General features: G+C 51.4%; 1 protein-coding gene across 4 annotated transcripts; it reads right to left on the bottom strand.

Moving 5' to 3' along the window:
• Positions 1 to 1,849: 1,849 nt before the first annotated feature.
• Positions 1,850 to 15,840, bottom strand: TFAP2C (transcription factor AP-2 gamma). Of its 4 annotated transcripts, none has more exons than XM_055372896.2 (7): positions 15,733 to 15,840; positions 9,243 to 9,728; positions 9,077 to 9,128; positions 7,548 to 7,764; positions 6,851 to 6,969; positions 4,372 to 4,516; positions 1,850 to 3,398 (listed from the first exon to the last, which is right to left on the bottom strand). In XM_055372896.2, exons 1-7 carry the CDS (start codon positions 15,751 to 15,753, stop codon positions 3,113 to 3,115), a joined length of 1,326 nt encoding a protein of 441 aa, XP_055228871.1. In that variant the 5' UTR covers positions 15,754 to 15,840; the 3' UTR covers positions 1,850 to 3,112. The 4 variants fall into 4 exon arrangements, with proteins under 4 accessions (XP_055228871.1, XP_004062458.2, XP_063558425.1 ...); XM_004062410.5 differs by lacking the exon at positions 15,733 to 15,840 and adding an exon at positions 11,338 to 11,702; XM_063702355.1 differs by lacking the exon at positions 15,733 to 15,840 and adding an exon at positions 10,560 to 10,732.
• Between the last annotated feature and the right edge of the window lie 2,978 nt (positions 15,841 to 18,818).

The raw sequence follows: 18,818 nt of genomic DNA, 5'->3' as shown, positions 1-18,818 counted from the left end.
TTGTCCCAGCACTTTGGGAGGCCGAGGCAGGTGGATCACGAGGTCAGGAGATCAAGACCATCCTGGCTAACAGGGTGAAACCCTGTCTCTACTAAAAACACACAAAAAAATTAGCCGGGCGTGGTGGCAGGCGCCTGTAGTCCCAGCTACTCAGGAGGCTGAGGCAGGAGAATGGCATGAACCCGGGAGGCATAGCTTGCAGTGAGCCGAGATCGAGCCACTGCACTCCAGCCTGGGCAATAGAGCGAGACTCCATCTCAAAAAAAAAAAAAAAAAAATGCACTGCTTCTGATTCCCTTCAATCCTTGGTTGACTTTGGGGTGTTTCCAGAACACTGACTGCGTTGCAATTCAGCACAGCTCCTAAAAGCCAGACTCTGGTCCAAAAGCAAGTTAAGATGCTGATAACAGAATAGCCCTTTTTCCTTCAGCCCTTTGCCCCCATAACTTCCTCTTAACACTCAACATTTCAAGCCTTGATTGAGAGATAACTGCCAACCTAAGATCTCTTTTCACCGCTCCAAAGCAAAGCAATTGTGATCTTGTCATATCAACCAGATAAATCCAACTTAATGGGAATGCTTGGTGGCCAAGGACAAGATGCCAAGAGCAAAGCACTGGGTTGGCAGAGTTTAAGTTACTTAATAACATCCAACGCCAACATTAAGTCAGGAATCGTTGGGCATTTGGTAGAGAATTATGAATTAAAGATTATAAAACTGGCATTGAAGCAACGGTCTTATCCAATGGGGAAAATCCTACGGCTCCCAGTTCCCTTTGAAGCCAGGCCACACATGGCAAACTCTAAACACGTCGCTTCCTGGAGGAGATGCCAGGCTGCTTCAACTCGAGATCAAGTACCCGCCATGTGCATCACAAACATCCAGCAAGTACATAACCCCTGCCAGACTCCTCTGCTCCTGGAGTAGCACAAAGACTCAATCTCTGGTTTCCCCTGCAGGCAGACGAAATGAAGAGGATGTCTTGGGTGGATGAGCACGATCTCATTTCCAAAGAGAACTTAGATGAATGGAAAACACTGGCATGCTGCACGTCCACTCCTTGCATTCGACTGAATGCCAAGTCCTCCTAAGAAACACCTGCCCAGCCCGGCGCAGTGGCTCACACCTGTAATCCCAGCACTTTGGGAGGCCAAGTCGAGTGCATCACCTGAGGTCAGGAGTTCGAGACCAGCCTGGCCAACAGGGTTAAGTAGAAACCCTGTCTCTACTTAAAATACAAAAATTAGCCAGGTGTGGTGGTACGAACCTGTAATCCCAGCTACTTGGGAGGCTGAGGCAGGAGAATCGCTTGAACCCGGGAGGTGGAGGTTGCAGTGAGCCGAGATTATGCCATTGCACTCCAGCCTGGGGGCCAAGAGTGAGACTTCATCTTAAGGAAAAAAAAAAAAAATAAAGAAACATCTGCCCAAAGAACACCCATAATCATTTCACTTCCATTCTTGACCACTGTACAGTATGCTGAGTACAGTATGCCAGTGTACCTGTCCTCAATACAGTAACCTTCCATGAGACATTGTTCCCAAAACATTGGCCCCTCTTAATGTCAATAAACTGTCCCTCAGACATTTCCCAACACCTCCGGGGTGGGGAGGATGATTCTATCCCTCTGCAGTTGAGAGACACTGATGACAGCATAAGGCCTGGGGTAGCCGAACAGTCTCGCTAGGGAGAAAAGATGAAACTTCAGGTTCCTCCCCAACAGCACACAAAACTTGCCTGCTCAGGGCATTAACTAAGCCACAGTCAAGCCATAAATCAGCTCTGCCCTAATTCCATTCACCCAAAAGACTTTAAAACAAAAGCAAAAACAAAAACCTATAGCCAGACTTTCAGATTCTAACAAGAATACCTTTATTATACATGTATCATACACACAACAATTATTTGGGGAACATTTACAGGCAGAGAGTTCAATTCCAAATCTCCATTTCACCCACACACACTGTACTGCACACTCACCTTAGGGTTCAGCCCAACAGGAACGAGACAAAGTTATTGCTTTCTGAACAGAGAGTTTCAATTAAATAGAATCTTCCAAGCCAAGAACAGAGCCCAGCATCCTCTTAATTCTTAATACCCTGTATATATATGAATAAAACCTTATGATGTGTTATAGATTACCCCATCACCATTAAAAGTTAATATTAAAATTGGATCCCATGTCTCAAAAAAGTCGTAAGAAGTACACCAGTATTTACAGACCCCATTAAATTACGCATAAATAAAATCTGTACACTCAACGCACTGTTTCTTAAAATACAGAACCTCCACGGGGACTTGGGGGTGACAAGCAGCAACAAATTGCTTCGTGCCTACCCTTTTCAAGTTTACTCGAAACATCTGAAATAAATATGCAAATAAAGCTTCAGTACCTTAAAGGAACATGTCATTTCAAAGAGTCTCCCATTTGAAGAGTTAACTTTCAAAGTTAAAAAAAAAAAAAAAGGAGAAAAAAAATCAATCAGCAGGCTTCGTTTCTACAAGTTTCCTAAAACCAGAAGGCCCCCTTTGAACACGGGGTTTAGAGTGTTTCAGATACCACTTATTAACTAGTTGCTAAGCAGACAGAACCTTTGCCTCCTACCAGAGGACTTGATCTCCGAAGAAGCTAGATACACACTTTTCTTTTTTTCAAGGTAAATATTTAGCGGACACAAAAACCAGCCATTACCTTAACACTGAAAAAAAAGGTATTGTTGATCTGTTGATCTAGAGCACATCAATTTGACATTTCAATGGCTAAGTGTGTGGGTCTGTTGGCCCAGGGAATGTATTTAAAAGATTCTAAAACTTGTAGCACCACTTTCAGAGAAGGAAAGAATGGGGTTCAAAAAAAAAAGCTTAATGAATAAAGAGCCAGTACTTGTCACCTTCTGATAATAGGTCCAAAGTTAGGAGATAGCTCAGCGCTAGAGAAACAACTAAGGAGTCCAGGGGCGGGTGATGCAGAACCAGTGAAGGCTCTTTAAATAGTAAGGTAGGTAACAAACTCTTCCCCCAGGCCAGGAGGGGTTCCCAGTCTGTGCGGTGGAGAAGGATTTTTGCAGTCCTGTTCCTTCCCTACTCTCCGAACCTTTCTTCGTCCCAATTTTATTTCCTGTGCTTCTCCATTTTCTCCAGGGTTTTGTTAGAATCAGCTGGACTCTGGTCTCCAGGGTTCATGTAGGATTTGTCTATGACAATCAGGGCTTCTTTGATGTAGTTCTGCAGGGCAGACACCGCGGCACAGATGGCCTGGCTGCCAAACCCGTGGGTAATCAGGCTGAAATGAGACAAGCAGTTCTGTATGTTCGTCTCCAAGACTGGGGCGAGCCTGCTGGTCCCATGGGGTGTCCGGTCTTGGCTGAGAAGTTCTGTGAATTCTTTACACAGTTGCCTGTGAAGACAGTCAGTTGACTCGATGAGTTCCATCTAGCTCCTTACAGGTCAAGAGCACAGAACCAACTACCCTGAGGCTGGCGCCCGGGAGGCAAGCACAACTGCTTCAACCCGAGGAAGGAGAATTTAATACTAATAGCCAACTGCTGCGCTTAGCAACTATTCTGCGCCAGGCTCTGAGTTAAGCTGTTTTAAAGCACTATCTTATTTAATCCTCACTGCAATTAGAAAAGACAACAGGATTAACTTAACCCCAGCTAACTGGCCAAGGTCACCAGGACTGGTAAAAGTAATGGGGCCTGGATTCCAACCCATGAGCTTAAGGGACAGTTTACCTTGGTACAAGTTGGTTCCAATAAACAAATTCCGTGAGGAACCGGGAGAAGGAAGCATCCCCCTGAAACTCTGACTCCTGACACAGCCTGGTTCACTGCGCTCTCTTTTACCCCATTTCCTGGCTCGACTAGTTCTGCTTCATTTACCATCATTTTAAAATCAACTTACTGTTGGTTTCTATGAGAAAACCCACAGCTGCATTAAGTCGTTTTTGAGACAGTTAATTTGCCCACAAATCCACCCTGATCTTTACATTTGAAAGACAAAAGTCTTGCTATCAGGAGGTAGAAGGCACACAATCTCTCTTTACTGGTTGTGACAAAACAAATCGGGTTTTCAACACATTTTTGTAAGACATGCAAACACAATAATGAAAGGGCAGCTCAACTACTTTGAGTTGAATAACTAAGCAGCTCAAAAGTACTCATGGCTGAGTCATGCACTCTTCTAAATCATACAAAAAGTTAATGTATTTGACTTTGTAAAAGAAGCTCCCTTGCCATTTTCTTTTGCTCCACCCTAATTTATTTCAAGAATATTTCTTTGTTGAGCCATCGGGACTGTGGAGGGGGAATCTTCTCAACCTCAAGGTCTAGAGCATTGAGTCATCATCAAATTCAAGTTCAGATACTTACTGGGCCGCCAATAGCATGTTCTTCCTAGCTGCCATCTCATTTCGTCCTCCAAGATGAGGTCTGGTTAAATATTCTGCCACTGGTTTACTAGGAAATTCGGCTTCACAGACATAGGCAAAGTCCCTAGCCAAATGAACAGCTTCACCTAGAATAATCAGCAACAGCTTTTAGGATGGCTGTGGTCACTGAGGCCAAACTGCCCTTTTCCTCTCTCTCTTTTTTGACACGGAGTCTCGCTCTGTTGCCCAGGCTGGAGTGCAGTGGCCCGATCTCCGCTCACTGCAACCTCCACCTCCGGAATTCAAGCAATTCTCGTGCCTCAGCCCCTGAATAGCTGGGATTACAGACATGCACCACCATACCCAGCTAATTTTTGTATTTTTAGTAGATACAGGGTTTTGCCACATTGGCCAGCTGGTCTTGAGCTCCTGGTCTCAACCAATGGCTCATGCCAGGGATTACAGACATGAGCCACAGCACCCAGCCCCCATTTTCTCTCTTTCTAGTAGTATTCATTGTCTACCAGTCACACATTGCATGCAAGAATGAAATCATATACAGGGCAGACAACTCAGCTGGTAGGTAGAACTTTCTAGGGATTCTCAGTAGGTCCTCCACCCCAGGAATAGAGGGTGGAGATCACACAATGTGAGCAGAAAAGACCCTGAAACTTCTAACTGCACAGTCAAGTCAGCCCTCTGTATCTGTGGGTTCAGAATCTGTATTCATCCAAACTCAGACTGAAAAGATTCAGGGGGGAAATAATGAATGGTTGTGTCTGTACTGAACATACACAGACTTTTGCCATTATTCCCTGAGCAATACAATGTAACAACTATTTACATAGCATTTACATGGTATTAGATATTATAAGTGATGCAGAGATGATTTAAACTATACGGAAGGATGTGTGTAGGTTATATACAAATATAACATTTTGAACATCCTCAGGTTTTGGTATGGGACCTGGAACCAGTGCCCCATGGATACTGAGATGAGTAAACTTGAAAAATGTTTACCAGTCCTCTGCTCAACAGATAATCAAACATACCCATGTTTTCTCTTTATATTAAGTAGTATCATTTTGGGGAAGTAGGAAAATTAAGGGCTATAAACATGTTTGACAAAAGCAAACTAGTCACTTCTCTATAAAATGATGACAACATCTGACAGCTTACTTTTTTTTTTTTTAATAGTGCCTTTTTACTGAAGGGGCAGATCTCTAGAATGTTTCTTTTAAAAAAGATGGGAGGGATGTGTTTCCTAAAAACCAGTTTGGAGCACCCTTTTCCCTGTCCGAGTCAGTGGAAAGCTAAGGGAGGCAACCAAGAGAGTTTCTCCCACCCGAGAGGTACCTTCCCTGGCTCCAGGGTGCAGGACTGGTGAGCTTTGCAAAAACCCAGATGGTGGAGGGGCCCCCTGGGTTGACTGAAGCAGCCTTGGAGAGCCATTGTTCTGGAGCACACTTTCTTATTCAATCACCCTGCCTGGCTAGCAAGAAACCCCAGCAGAACCGCCGATTCTACAGGCAGGACAGCTGTTCTCAGACAGGCAGCTCCTTTCTCCTTGCCCTGACCTCCAAAGGCACTCGTAAAAGGTAAAGCAGGGACTCTGCCAAGTCTCTTTGAGCACCACGTCACGCCATCAGAGCAAGGAAAGAAAGTCTTCAAAAGAGGGTACTGCCACGGGGAGCCCGTTTCTCCTTGGCTTCCCCTGCCCATAGTGAGAGCCCTAAGCCTCTCTCAGCGTCCAACTCTTCCTGGGAGCAGTAACAACATGCTTTGTTTTGTTTTTAAAAAATTATTTTACTTTCCCTTCAGCTCCTTTTAAAGGTTGTGTTGCATTCTTGGCTACTGTCCAGGTTGGGGTAAAGGGGCCCCCCATTCAAGAAACTGAAATGCTATGTCCTACTATCTTAGCACTGGCGAGAGGAACTTGTGCGTGGGCCAGGGGTTCGATTAGTTTTTTTCTTTGGATGGGAGGGAAGAATAGAATTGTGAATCGGGCCAGTCGTATTGTATACAAGAGGTTCTCTTCACTGACCACAATCCCCAGCTACAAAATAACCCACAGCTACAAAAAACAGAAGCAGTACTTCTGCTCACCAGTAAGTAACCAGCTTTTATTCAAGGTGTACCAAATGATCAGCTGTTATCTTTCAAAAAAACTGGTTCATTTAACAGGAAATGCCAACACCCCTAGAGTGTGATTTCTTAGGTTAGGAAAACCAGTTTCTTTCCAACATTGATTCTCTGGGGAATACAGAAGAGCCTACCTGAGCAACCAGATACTTAAATGTTAACTTATTCGATAAAATTAACTGTGATTCATTCCAATAAACTTAGAGAACAATTCCAATTGCTTTCATCTCTACTTGCAACCAAGTTTTAAGAGTTGTTTTCCAATTTTTCTGCAAGAAGTATTAAAGACACAGGCACAAATTAAAAACATCACGAACCAAAAACAAAACCCCACTGACCTTCTACTAAGGATGTCAGGAGAGTCACATGAGCGGCTTTCCGTCTCCCAGCCGGAAGATTCAACCCAATCTTGTCCAACTTCTCCCGCAAGGACCGGCCTCCATTTTTCGATTTGGCTCTAAGAAAAAGAAAAATTGACTCTGGCTACTCTCAAAAACAAAAACACACACACACACATTTTAAAAATTCTAAACTCCTAAAGTGCTGCTGTCAAAGCTGAAATCCATCAAAGACTATCTACATCACGTGAACCATAATGAAAAGTGATAGCAGGGTCCTCTTTTAGTTAGTCCCCGTAAGATACGAAATCAATTTTTCCTAGCATCAAACTCTGCATCACAGAATATTTCAAATTGTATGGGAGCAGATAAATTTTCACTTGTGAAACTACAATGGCCCCACAAAAACTCCCTGGGGAACAAACCCAGGGTGCTCCCCCCACCTCCCCTCAATACAGATGCTATCACTTCATACATGGGATCAAATTCTAACCAAGTGAGAATTTGTGAGCGTCGTTTTAGCACTTCCTCCCACATTTGGCACTTTCTAAAGGAGAAGAAATGTACTAAAACTCTAACCCGATTAGAATTCAGTGTTAGGCATAAAGTCACATAAATGTTAAAAATACCTCCTGGGCCTCTGATACACTCACCTTCAACTACCCAACCACTATGCCTAGAATTGTGCCCCAAGTACCTTCTGAGAACACCTCCCAGTAATGAGGCATTTAAGCATTCAGGTGGGGACAGTCGCCTCTGTACTTCAGCCACTGTCACTTTGTATTTAGACGTAGAGCTGAGGAGTGACAATCTTCCAGGGACTGAGCAGAAGACCTCAGTGGGGTTCATTACGGCCCCCACCAGCTCCTTCTGACAGGGGAGGTTCAGAGGGTTCTTGGTCATGGAAATGGGACCTGTGAATGAAGGTCAGAGCTGGCAGTCACAAGAGCTCTCTCTGAGCTAAAGAGACCTTTTCAAAACCATTAACCAAAGCTGAAAGTGATCTTTAGACAAGCATCGTTGCACACCCCACGATCAACTGCAGGCTGACTTTATTTAAAAAAATAAATAAATAAGAGTCTCACTCTGTGGCCCAGGCTGGAGTGCAGTGGTGTGATCTCTGCTCACTGCAGCCTCAGCCTGCGGGCTCAAGTGATTCTCCAGCAGGTGCCCACCACTACATCCAGCTAATTTTTTGTATTTTTAGTAGAGATGGAGTTTCACCATGTTAGCCAGGCTGGTCTCAAACTCCTGACCTCAAGTGATCTGCCCACCTTGGCCTCCCAAAGTGCTGGGATTAGAGGTGTCAGCCACTGCACCTGGCCATGGCTGACTTTTTAAAAAAGCCCCCTACTTCAGAGACAAATCTAATCTGAAATTCACAAGTTAACACCTTGGGAAGTTAATTAGTGAAGATCCAAAGCTTGGAGGGTTTCTTTTTTTTTTTTTTTTTCCTAGCAGCTGCTGAAAACTATTTAATTAGAACATTTGTTTTCAGAAGACTGCTTCAATACTAAATAAACGGTGAGTTTTTTCCCCACTCAAGAACAACCAAAATCATAGGACACATTAAGATTCTTTCCAAAATTTTTCAGTGCAGTTGATCACAGTAAATTTAATCATCCAAACTAATACGTTCTAAGTTTACTGAAAATTTGTAGTCTTTTCTGAGTTTTTCCTTAAAATCCATTTTTCCTCCATCCTCAATCCATTTAAGCAGTTCAACTAACAGACTGAAACTACCTTCAATTTAGGCCTACTCTATTTCCCAAAACAGTCAAAATGGTAACCCTGGTAATCCTGTCAGTTAAGTAACTTAATTTCATAAACCACTCACTCACCAAGTAATCCAATTTGCCAAATCCCCTCCTCCCCATCCTGCAAAACTCTCCCTCTGACAGATCATTCCAAGCTCTGTTCCTTTTAGAGGTATTCATTTGGTAGGCCAAATTGCTTCAAAACTTTTCTTGCAGGTCAGAATTAAGGAGGTTTTCCATACTGCCAAAAAACTAGGCAGTAACAACTCCGGAGATGAAGAGACAGCGCCTAGGAGGTCGGAGGGAAATCCCCTTCTGTCACTCCTAAAATCTAGCTTCCATGAATCCCTTTCAGTCCCTTCTACCACAAATGTCCCACGCTGGCCACCAAATACCCCCAACCTTGCCAGTCAACTTCACAAGCCCAGATCGTGTGACCAGAGGAAGACGATGCCACCTTGCTATTTACCTTTGCGAATGACTGTCTGATCGTGCAGCAACAGGTGCTGGTCGTCGACATTCTGGGGGAGAGAGGACAAAATTCCCTTAAGTTCGGGGGAGCCTAGAGGAGTGCGGGGTTGGGGCAGAAGGCCGTAGGGCGAACAGGTCCGGCCAGGAGCCGCAGCGCCGCTCACCTGCACCTCGTCCATCTGGTGAGGCATGTCGTGGAGCCCCAGGTTCTCGGCCAGGCCCGCGGCATCCAGGGCGTGTGCGTGGGGCAGCAGCAGGTCGGAGCGGCGGTAGGCATCCCTGCGGGCGCTCACCGCGCCCGCCTCCAGCCCGGAGAGGTGGGGCAGCAGGCCGGCAGGGCGCCCGTGGTGCGAGGGCAGCCCCGCTCCCTCCTGGCTCTGGCGGCCCGGCCAGGCCTGCTGCTGGCTGCCTGTGGGCGCCGGCTGGTGCAGGGGGTTGATGGCGGCGGCGTACGCTTCCCCCAGATGCGAGTAGGGGTCGGCCGACTGGGAGTAGGCCAGCTGCTGGTAGGGAGGGGGAAAGTAGGGTGGCGGCTGATATTCGGCGACTCCAGTGTGGGAGAGGGGTGGCGCGGGGCTGTAGAGGTGCTGCCCGGCGGAGGAGAGGTGGGGGACTCGCGGATTCCCATTGCTGCTCCCGTCGTGGCGATCCTGGAGGGAAAAAAAAAACAGGAGACCCCGTTAGTGCGAAACCCCGCTACTGCGAACTGGCCGGCATCGCCGGGCTACGCGGAGGGCCCCAGGAGACCAACCCCACCCGGCCCGGCGGGGCTTGCCCAGGGTCGGAAGGTACCCGGGGGCAATGCGCCCCGAGGATTTCGTTGTAAGCAGAGAGTGCGGGGAGGGAGGAGAGTCTGGTGAAAGACCTGGGGGAACGAGTTCTCAAAGCCCGGCAGCGAAGGTCTAGGCGCTGCTCCCAAGCCCGAGGCGCTTGGAGGCGCCAAGTCCGAACCCTGGGTCTTGGGCCAGAAAAGCCCGGGGCCGGAGCCCGGGGCGAAGGAGCCGGAGCCCGGGGCGAAGAAGCCGGACGCCCGGTGCAGAGCGATCTCGTGGAGCCCGCCCATGACGCAGGTACTGCTGGAGGTGGCAGCGCGGCAGGCGCGGATAGAGTGCGCGGCGCGGGAAATGCGCACCTCCCCCGCCCCCGGGACCCTCCCTTCCACGCCCTCGGGACAAAGACCTCCGAGAGGGCGGCGCTCGCAAAGCAGGGCCCGCCACCCTGCGCCGCCCTGGGGAGTGAAGAGGGAGGGCGCGCACAGGGCGGCCCTCCCTGCTGGCCGGGCCCAGCCGGGGGGAGTAGTAAGTGGGGGCGCCCTGCACTGCCAAGGGCAGTGTTCTCGCACGTCGGGGCGCAGAGGCGGCATGAAGGACCCTGGAAATTGGGCAGCCTTGCCCGCGCACGTTCCCTCGCCCCTGGGCGGCCCGACTTAGTTTCTAAAGGATGCGTCCCCATCTGCCCAGGGGTCTCGGGGCGCCAGGAACCTGGAGGAACATGGCGCTGTCGCCTCCTGGCGGAAGCGCCCGGGCCTGCGGGCAGGGGCAGCCCTCCAGGGCCCGGAGGCGCAGTGAACTCCCGCGAGTCCGTGGCCCGAGCTCCGCGCTCCCGGCGCCCCGGAGCTCGCCTAGCGCTGCCTGCGTCTTCTTCCTCTTCCCGCTCGCCGCCTCCTTCCCTCCCACTCTCCGAAACTCTAGCTCAACCTGTCCGACAGGCTGGAGCACTCGCGAGCGCTTACGGCCCCATCTGGCCTCGGGCACCCCCCGCCCCACTCCCCAGCCCCCACTTCTTTTGAAAGCCAAACTTCGGTTGTTTTCGTGCTTCCCCGAGGAGGTAGCGGGGCAGGTGACAAGCCGGCCTTGGAGGAGTATCCGCCAAGGTGTCGCTAGCAGGTAGCCTCATCTGACCCCTTTGGACGGAGACTTCGTGCGTAAAAGCCACGTCTGAGGGTTGCAGACGGGGCACTTTTCCGAGAAAAACGGGAAGCAGGGCTGTTTGCCGCTTAGGAAAGCGCCCGGTAAGCTGTGTGGGTGGGATTTGCCATTCTCTTTCCAGGCCTCGTTCCCGAGGGGAGGCTATTTAGGAAAAGGCCCTATACAGGAAAGGGGCCCCGCAGAAATGGACTAAGGGGTGTCCGGAGAAGTGGATCCCGTCCCACCGAGAGGCCAGGGCTCCTGTGCCCTCGTCCCCGACCTCGGTCCAGTGGCCCCTGCCTCCCGGACTGTCCTCGGCGGGGCGGGGCTGCACCCCGGAGCCCCAGCTCACCTCGCAGTCCTCTTCGTACTTGACATTATCGGTTATTTTCCACAACATGGCGTCCGGCGTCCCCCAAAACAGTCGCCAGTTAAATCCAGGATCCCCCCAGCCCCCAAGCGGTAAATCCAAAATCGGGGTCACGGTGACCAGGCGTCTGCCGCCGCCCCCGCCGCGCGCGGGCCTTGCTGTCCGGGTCACTGGACGCGCATCGGCGGCTCTGCGAGCGTAGATGCTGCCGCCGCGAGTGTCAGGACCGCTGCCGCGAACGGGGAAAGCCGCGCCCGAACTGTGTGTCCTGGCGATAGCCGGGGGACCCGAGCGCCTTAATGAGAAAGAAATTATCATAACTCCTCCCCGGGGGCCGGCGCGGAGGCCCAGGCGCCGGGCGGGGCGGCCCCCAGCCAGTCCCAGCCTAGCTCCGCCCCGCACCCGGGCCTGGCGCAGCGCCGAGCCCCACGCTGTGAGGGACGAAGAGCGGAGTCAGTGGGCGGTGCCTCGTTGACAGCCGAAGACCTGCGAGGCCTGGGTCCCCCGACGCGCCTTCCTTCTGTCACCTCCACCGTAAACACACCTGAGATTGGCAGAGCTGGGGGAAGGGATCCAAATACTGAAACCCACCCCTCTTTCGCCTAAACGGCCTTCACTCGTTCCTCCAAAAAACGGATGTCACCTGGAGTTAAGAAACTGCGTATTTGGGGAGCGACTCAACAACCGGGGTCTCATCTCCTAAAAACACATCCCATCCCACCTACACCCCACTGAGGCTTAAGGTCTGAGCTGGGATCATGCAGCTGGAGCCCCAGTGCGCCAGAGACGCCCAGTTCCCTCCGTGGGCACAGCGCGGTCCCGGCCCCCGGCCGGGAGGAGAGAAACGGACTCCTGGGGAGTCTGCCCCAAGGGCCGCAGAGGCAGCAGACGGTCCTACCCGCCCAGGAGTTGCGGACAGCGGCGTCTCGCCGCTGTCGCCCGAAGTGGCATCTCCCGCGGCTGGCTGAGGCCAGGGGGAACCCGCGTGCACTGGACCAGCCCAGCGGCCCGGCCCTGCCCTGCCCTGCGGAACGCCGGCTCTGCAGCTGCCTCTGGCGGGCCGGTCACTCAGAAGCCTCTACTCGCCCTGGGAAAGAAGCGCCGGGCAGGAATAAAACCCGAGCGCCACGGGTAAGGTGAGGGTGAGGAGGTGCAGGAAGCGGGGGAGAGCGTGCAGAGAGCTCTCGACTGGAGAAGTAGACACCCAGGTCCCACATGTTTAGACAGAAAACGAAACTTCCACACAAACGCTGCTTCCCTCTCCCCTTCGGTACTTGCCACCCAAACTTGAAAGCAAAGTGCAATACTAATTTTTAAAATTTAAACTAACGAAATTCTTTGGCCCAGTTATTATGCAGCAATTGACTTTCATTGTAAGGGGAACATCGCTAATTCTCGAGGGCGTATTTGTTGGGACGCCCCAACTGGCTCCCTGGGCTGGATTTAAACATTCTGTGGGGATTAGAGGAGAAGACTATTTCTATTTGATACTGAATACGATTTTGCAATAATCAATGCCTATCAGTACGGTGTCCGCACCTGGAGTAGACAGGACTCTCCCATCCACAGAATGGCGGCATCCACTGCCTCGCTGTTCCTTCTCGGGTTCGTTTGAATTTTAGCATTTATTTAGACCCAGGTGGGCCTAAAAGAAAATAATAATAATAGGCGTCCTCCAGGGGAAACTTTCCCCCGGCCTTAGACAGCAGCCAAATCCCAGGTGATTTTCCGACCGGACGCGAGAACAAAATCTGGAAGTTGAAACCACTGAGACTTTTCGGCCAAGCATATCTGCAGGGCTTTGCACTAAGGAGAACAGTGCATAAAAAGACACACAGGATCCTGACACTTCGGTCCCAAAACAGGCTTCTGGGGGTAAAATAAGTTACCGCAGAAGCAGCGCTCCTGGTATTAGCGGCGGGGGAGGGGGACACCTGCCAGAAGCAGAAATTAGACCCAGGCCCGCAGGCACTCCAGAGCACAGGTCCAGGAAGATGGGTCCTAGACTCGCCAGAGGTGCGGCGCCTCCTTCGGGCGCCTGGGACTCCCTGACGGGTGCCGCTGGGCTGTCCGACATTCTGGGCCTTCTAGCCCTCGGTTTTATTCTCTGACCCGGCCTGAGGCGCAGCTTGAACAAGCTGTCTCGTCTGTGCTGGCAAGTTTACCTCCTGCACGCTGGGGCCCGGAATGGGCAAGAAGGTGCTCATCCCCCATCCCAGGCCCTGGCTCTCCTTTCCCACAGCAACACTAGCCAAAGCTGCCCGGAGGAACGGATATGCCTCCCCGCCTGGGAGCGTCTACGCAGGAGGCGAAGGGAGCCGATGGGCACTGAGGGCTCGCGCAGCACCGTGCCGTGGGCCCAAAGGACCCAGAGGGGATCCGGAACCGCTTGGCAAAGGCCATTCATTCCCAAGGAGCTTCCCTGGACCCCGGCGCTGCCCCCTTTCCAGTGGGTAAGCGTTCGAACTGGAGCGCAACCTCCGCGCCCTGTGTACGGAAGGCAGCTAGAACAAATCCTCTGTCTTCTCGGCACGGGAGACCCTTCCCGAATACGCACATTCTCGGCTTCTGGGCCGGCACCCAGGCACGCGCGCGCCCTTGTGAGGAAGGCTCAACCCTTCCTTGACTTCAACTTTTCTGCTCAGCAGAGCCGGGAACCGAAGGCTCCAGCATCCAGGACAGCCTCCCTCCAACGTCCCCGCCCCTTGCCCACGTGAAGACGCGGACTGCGTGGCCGCGCTCAAGACAGCCGGCGCCGGCAGAAGGGGACCCCTTTGGAACCCCGGAGGCCTCGCAGCCGCCTGGAGAAGAGGATGGAAGGTTGTAGGGGGTTCCCCTCTACCGCCCCCTAGGGAGCCTAAACTCACTTACTCCCTGGAAGCCCTGGACCCACGCCCCTATGAAACCGCAAACCAGGCCTCTGCAACAACGGGAGCGCCCTAACAGCGCGCCACTTCCAAAGAGGCGCGAGGTGGTGCCTTTGGAAACAGGGCTCCCGGCCCCAGGCCTGAGTCATCCGCCACCCCTGCCCCCACCCCAGACGGAAGAAGGCGGCCAGGCGGGTAGAGCAAGATTCGGGCAGATCTGCGACTCCTCTTCCCGCCCCAGGGAGGGGACTCCCGAGCAGAAGATGGAGGCCCCCGAGCGCTTTCGCAGACTCCGCGCCACGCGCCGGACGTTTGTCCCGCCTCTCGGGACACGTGAGCGCCGGTAGGGACCTCAGTAAGTGGCAGACCCGCCAGGATCAAGCGAGGTGGAAAGGCCGGGGCCTGCGGCAAACCCAGGAGGAGGGGGCATTCACGCCCGCCACCCTCCCTTCGCGACACTGGCACCCACTGGACCGACACTGGCGTCAAAGGGCACCCTGAACTATCTATGTCCAGTAAGGGCACGCCCTGGGGCACCACAGACATCAAGTCACAGCCACTCCAAAATAATTACAAAAATGATTATCGTAAATAACAGATTGCTTTAATAGGGCGCGAAGCGGCCGCCGCATACAGACGCCTCTGGTCTCAGTCCCACCAGATTCAGTTCACTGCTCGCTTCTTTGCGCTCCGCGTCAGGCCGCATGCTCTTCGTTTAGAACCTTTTGAGCCTTAACTCTTCCTCGCAAACAACTCCTTTTTTCAAACAGGCAAAGTGAGGCGAGGAGCTGAGGGGCTCACAGGTTCCCAAGCTTCCGAGGAGGGCCCGGGTCCGCGTCATGCCCGGCCCGCCAAACGAGACTTCGTGGGCACAGTCTCTAACCTGACAACCACCTGTCCCATTTCACAGCAGGCAAAAGTGAATTTTTAGTCGCCCAACTACCTGAAAGCCACAAAGGTGCCTAGGGTTGAAGGCCACTTTCCTAGCGGTTCTACTAGGGAGCCCGTTAGAGACATGCCTGACTCTCCCCCTGCCCTGCCCCGGGGGGGACCCCCGTCCGCCGGAGGCCTCACACGCTTGGCCGTGGGATGGTAGACTCCTGTCACCTCTCCACTAACATCCCGGAGCCCATCCGTACGCACCCTAACCGCTCGGAGCGCAGGCCCGAGGACTAAGGCGGTAGCCTCGTGTCCCCTGAGGCCTTCTCCGCTCCGTGTCCTGGGTCGCCATACACTTCCAGGCTAAGCCCGGCGGCTTTAACTCAGAACTTGGTCGCCTCCAGGCGTGGAGCAGGCCACTGTTGGCAGACGCTGCGCGGACCCGTCTTCCTGCGCCAGTACTGGGCGACAGGCAGCCCGGGCAGCACCCAGGAGCCACCCTGCACGGCCCCAGGCGCCCGTCCCACCCAGCGCCACCCCTCGCCCTTCGCAGCGAATCCTCCCGCAGCCTCTCCTCTCTGCTAGCCCCCGGGGTCGCACCTGCCCTCCACACAGACACCTCTTTTCTCACCCGTAGGAACTGGAAGCTCATGGTGCCAGCTCTCCAACCCTCTGTGAGTTGAGGAGTTTAAGAGTAGGAGAGACGTAGAAAAAGAGTTCCCCGAGGGCCGAGTCGTGTGCGGTAAACACACGCTTCCAGCGTTTATTTAATTAACGGGAGGGGGAGGGGAAGGGGGGAAATTCACAGCCAAAACGAGCTATCGCGATTGGAAGACTGGCAGGAAAGGTCCTGGTTACTCCTCCCCTGCCCTCCTCCCCTTGGAAACTATAAACTCTGCATTTGAAAAGGGTATACCCTAGGGTTTTAAATTATCTTTACATATGTATATGACAAGCGGTACGTAGGACTCCTTCAGTCAGAAATTATTTTAAATGTAGCCTACCTCTTACTGGCAAGGGATTTTTTTTTAGTTGGTTAGTTTCTAAGACCAAAAGTATTAACATTTCTGGGAATTCTCAGCCTTCATGTCACATCACAGGTTTCCGGGTTCAGCTGAAATTGAACCAGGGGTAGTGAATTCTTGGGGTAGGGGAAGAAAGGGAGTGGGGTTTGGGGTCTTCCTTAAGTGCCAGAGAGATTGGGTTGCACATTACATGCTAATTTGCCTTAAAGAAAGGGGCAAAGTACATGGAAGGAAGGAAGGAAGGAAGGAAGGAAGGAAGGAAGGAAGGAAGGAAGGAAGGAAGGAAGGAAGGTAGGCAGGCAAGCAAAAACTAAGAGCCCAGTAAAATAGAATAAGAAGACTGTAAACACAGAAATAAATGCTGATGGTTGACTCTACCATCAGTTTAAACATCCCGGGACCCACTGTGATCACCCAGGCCAGGCAGGAGAAATCAGACCTGTACAGAAGCTGCTTCTCATCATCTGAGTTCTTGCTGGTTTTCACACAAAACCTGCCCAGGCAACCCAAACAGCTTCCTTCCAAGAGAGGTGAGTTGAAAACTTATCCAAGATTGCTCTACATATGCCTTAGAAGAAATAAAAAAGCAGCAGCAGGCAAGCAGAGTTCCACCCACCTGCTGGTAACCTCTCCCAGAGTTTCCCAGTGCCCCAGTAGCCTTCAAAGGCAGTGTTTTGTTTTATTTTATTTATTTATTTATTTATTTTTTTTGAGATGGAGTCTCGCTCTTGTTGCCCAGGCTGGAGTGCAATGGCGCGATCTTGGCTCACCGTAACCTCCGCCTCCTGGGTTCAAGCGATTCTCCTGCCTCAGCCTCCAGAGTAACTGGGATTACAGGCATGCACCACCACGCCCGAGCCCGGCTAATTTTTGTATTTTTACTAGAGATGAGGGTTCTCCTGTTGGTCAGGCTGGTCTCGAACTCCCGACCTCAGGTGATCTGCCTGCCTCGACCTCCCAAAGTGCTGGGATTACAGGCGTGAGCCACCGCGCCCGGCAAAGGCAGTGTTTTAAATGCACAAAGAGGCTGGGCGTGTGACTCACGCCTGTAATCCTAACATTTTGGGAGGCCGAGGCAGGCAGATTACCTGAGGTCGGGAGTTCAAGACCAGCCTGGCCAACATGGTGAAATGTCTCTACTGTCTCTACTAAAAATACAAAAAATTAGCCGAGTGCCGTGGCACGCACCTGTAATTCCAGCTACTCTGCAGTGACACATGCCTGTAATCCCAGCTACTCCGGAGGCTGAGGCAGGAGAATCGCTTGAACCCAGGAGGCAGAGTTTGCAGTGAGCCAAGATCATCCCATTGCACTCCAGCCTGGGCGACAGAGCTAGACTCGGTCTCAAAAAAAAAGAATGGAATGTGCATTTTTACGGTGCACAAAACAAAAAGTGACTTCAGCACAACGACACTTTCATGGAAAAGGGTTTAAACATTCATCCCTGGCTACTTCTTGGGCCAAAAAATAGGCAGAATACAAAAATGCAGGGAAAATAAGTCTTCATTGGAGGCCTGACTAGGATTTTGATCACTAATAGTCTAAGAGCGACACATGCCATTCTGTATGTCCCTGCTACAGGAGTAACTGAAAGGTACACCCAGGCAGGAGGATGGGGTGGGGGGAGGGGAGGTGTAGAGAGAAAGCCAACTTTTTACTTATTTACGGTTGGGTTTTGGTTTTTGTTTTTTCTTATTGCGGGGGTTGCAATTAATATATCCTGTTATAATTATTTCTCAAAATAAGCACAATGATCACTGTTAACATCCTGATTTTATTTAAAAATTTAATCCAGAAAGGAAGATTTTTATTGTTGTTGTAGTTACATGTGATACAATCACAGCAGCAGCAATAAAGAAACACGTAACACAGCGGGCCGGGTGCGGTGGTTCACGCCTGTAATCCCAGCACTTTTTGGAGGCCGAGGTGGGTGGATCACAAGGTCAGGAGATCGAGACCATCCTGGCTAACACGGCGAAACCCTGTCTCTACTAAAAATACAAAAAAATTAGCCGGTTGTGGTGGTGGGTGCCTGTGGTCCCAGCTACTCGGGAGGCTGAGGCAGGAGAATGGCATGAACCCAGGAGGCAGAGCTTGCAGTGAGCCGAGATGGCGACACTGCACTCCAGCCTGGGTGACAGAGCGAGACCCCTTCTCAAAAAAAAAAGAAAAAAAATACATGGAACATAGTATCAACTTTTTTTTTTTTCTTTTTTGAGACAGAGTCTCAGTCTGTTACCCAGGCTGGAGTGCAGTGGTGCCATCTCAGCTCACTGCAATCTCCGCCTCCTGGGTTCACGCAATTCTCCACCCTCAGCCTCCTGAGTAGCTGGGACTATAGGAGCCCGCCACCACAACCGGCTAATTTTTGTATTGTTAGTAGAGATGGGGTTTCACCATGTTGGCCAGGCTAGTCTCAAACTCCTGACCTCAAAGTGATTCACCCACCTCGGCTTCCCAAAGTGCTGGGATTACAGGCGTGAGCCACTGCTCCTGGCCAATATCTACTTTTACAATTTAAAAAACCAAAGTATGCCATAACCATTGTTAATGCCCAAATATATTACCTGTCTTCAGAAACTGGAGCACCTTTTCCTGTCACAATACATGAGGATGAAAAATTGGCACTTCGACAAGGTTCCAACCTCCCCAGGGTCCCTTTCCTCGAGATAACACCCACTGGAAGGGTCTG

This window comes from Gorilla gorilla, chromosome 21 (genome assembly GCF_029281585.2).
Source record: "Gorilla gorilla gorilla isolate KB3781 chromosome 21, NHGRI_mGorGor1-v2.1_pri, whole genome shotgun sequence".
Lineage (NCBI taxonomy): Eukaryota > Metazoa > Chordata > Mammalia > Primates > Hominidae > Gorilla > Gorilla gorilla.
Note: the sequence above shows the minus strand (reverse complement) of the source record. Positions and strands in the feature narration are given on the sequence as shown.

Coding starts and splice junctions, on each gene's coding strand:
- TFAP2C (XM_055372895.2), bottom strand. CDS start 10,441: ATGCCGCCTCTGCGCCCCGACGTGCGAGAACACTGCCCTTGGCAGTGC. Junction 6,970..7,547: donor CTGGGAGGTGTTCTCAGAAG/GTACTTGGGGCA, acceptor TCTTTTTCTTAG/AGCCAAATCGAAAAATGGAG. Junction 3,399..4,371: donor AACATGCTATTGGCGGCCCA/GTAAGTATCTGA, acceptor CTGTCTTCACAG/GCAACTGTGTAAAGAATTCA.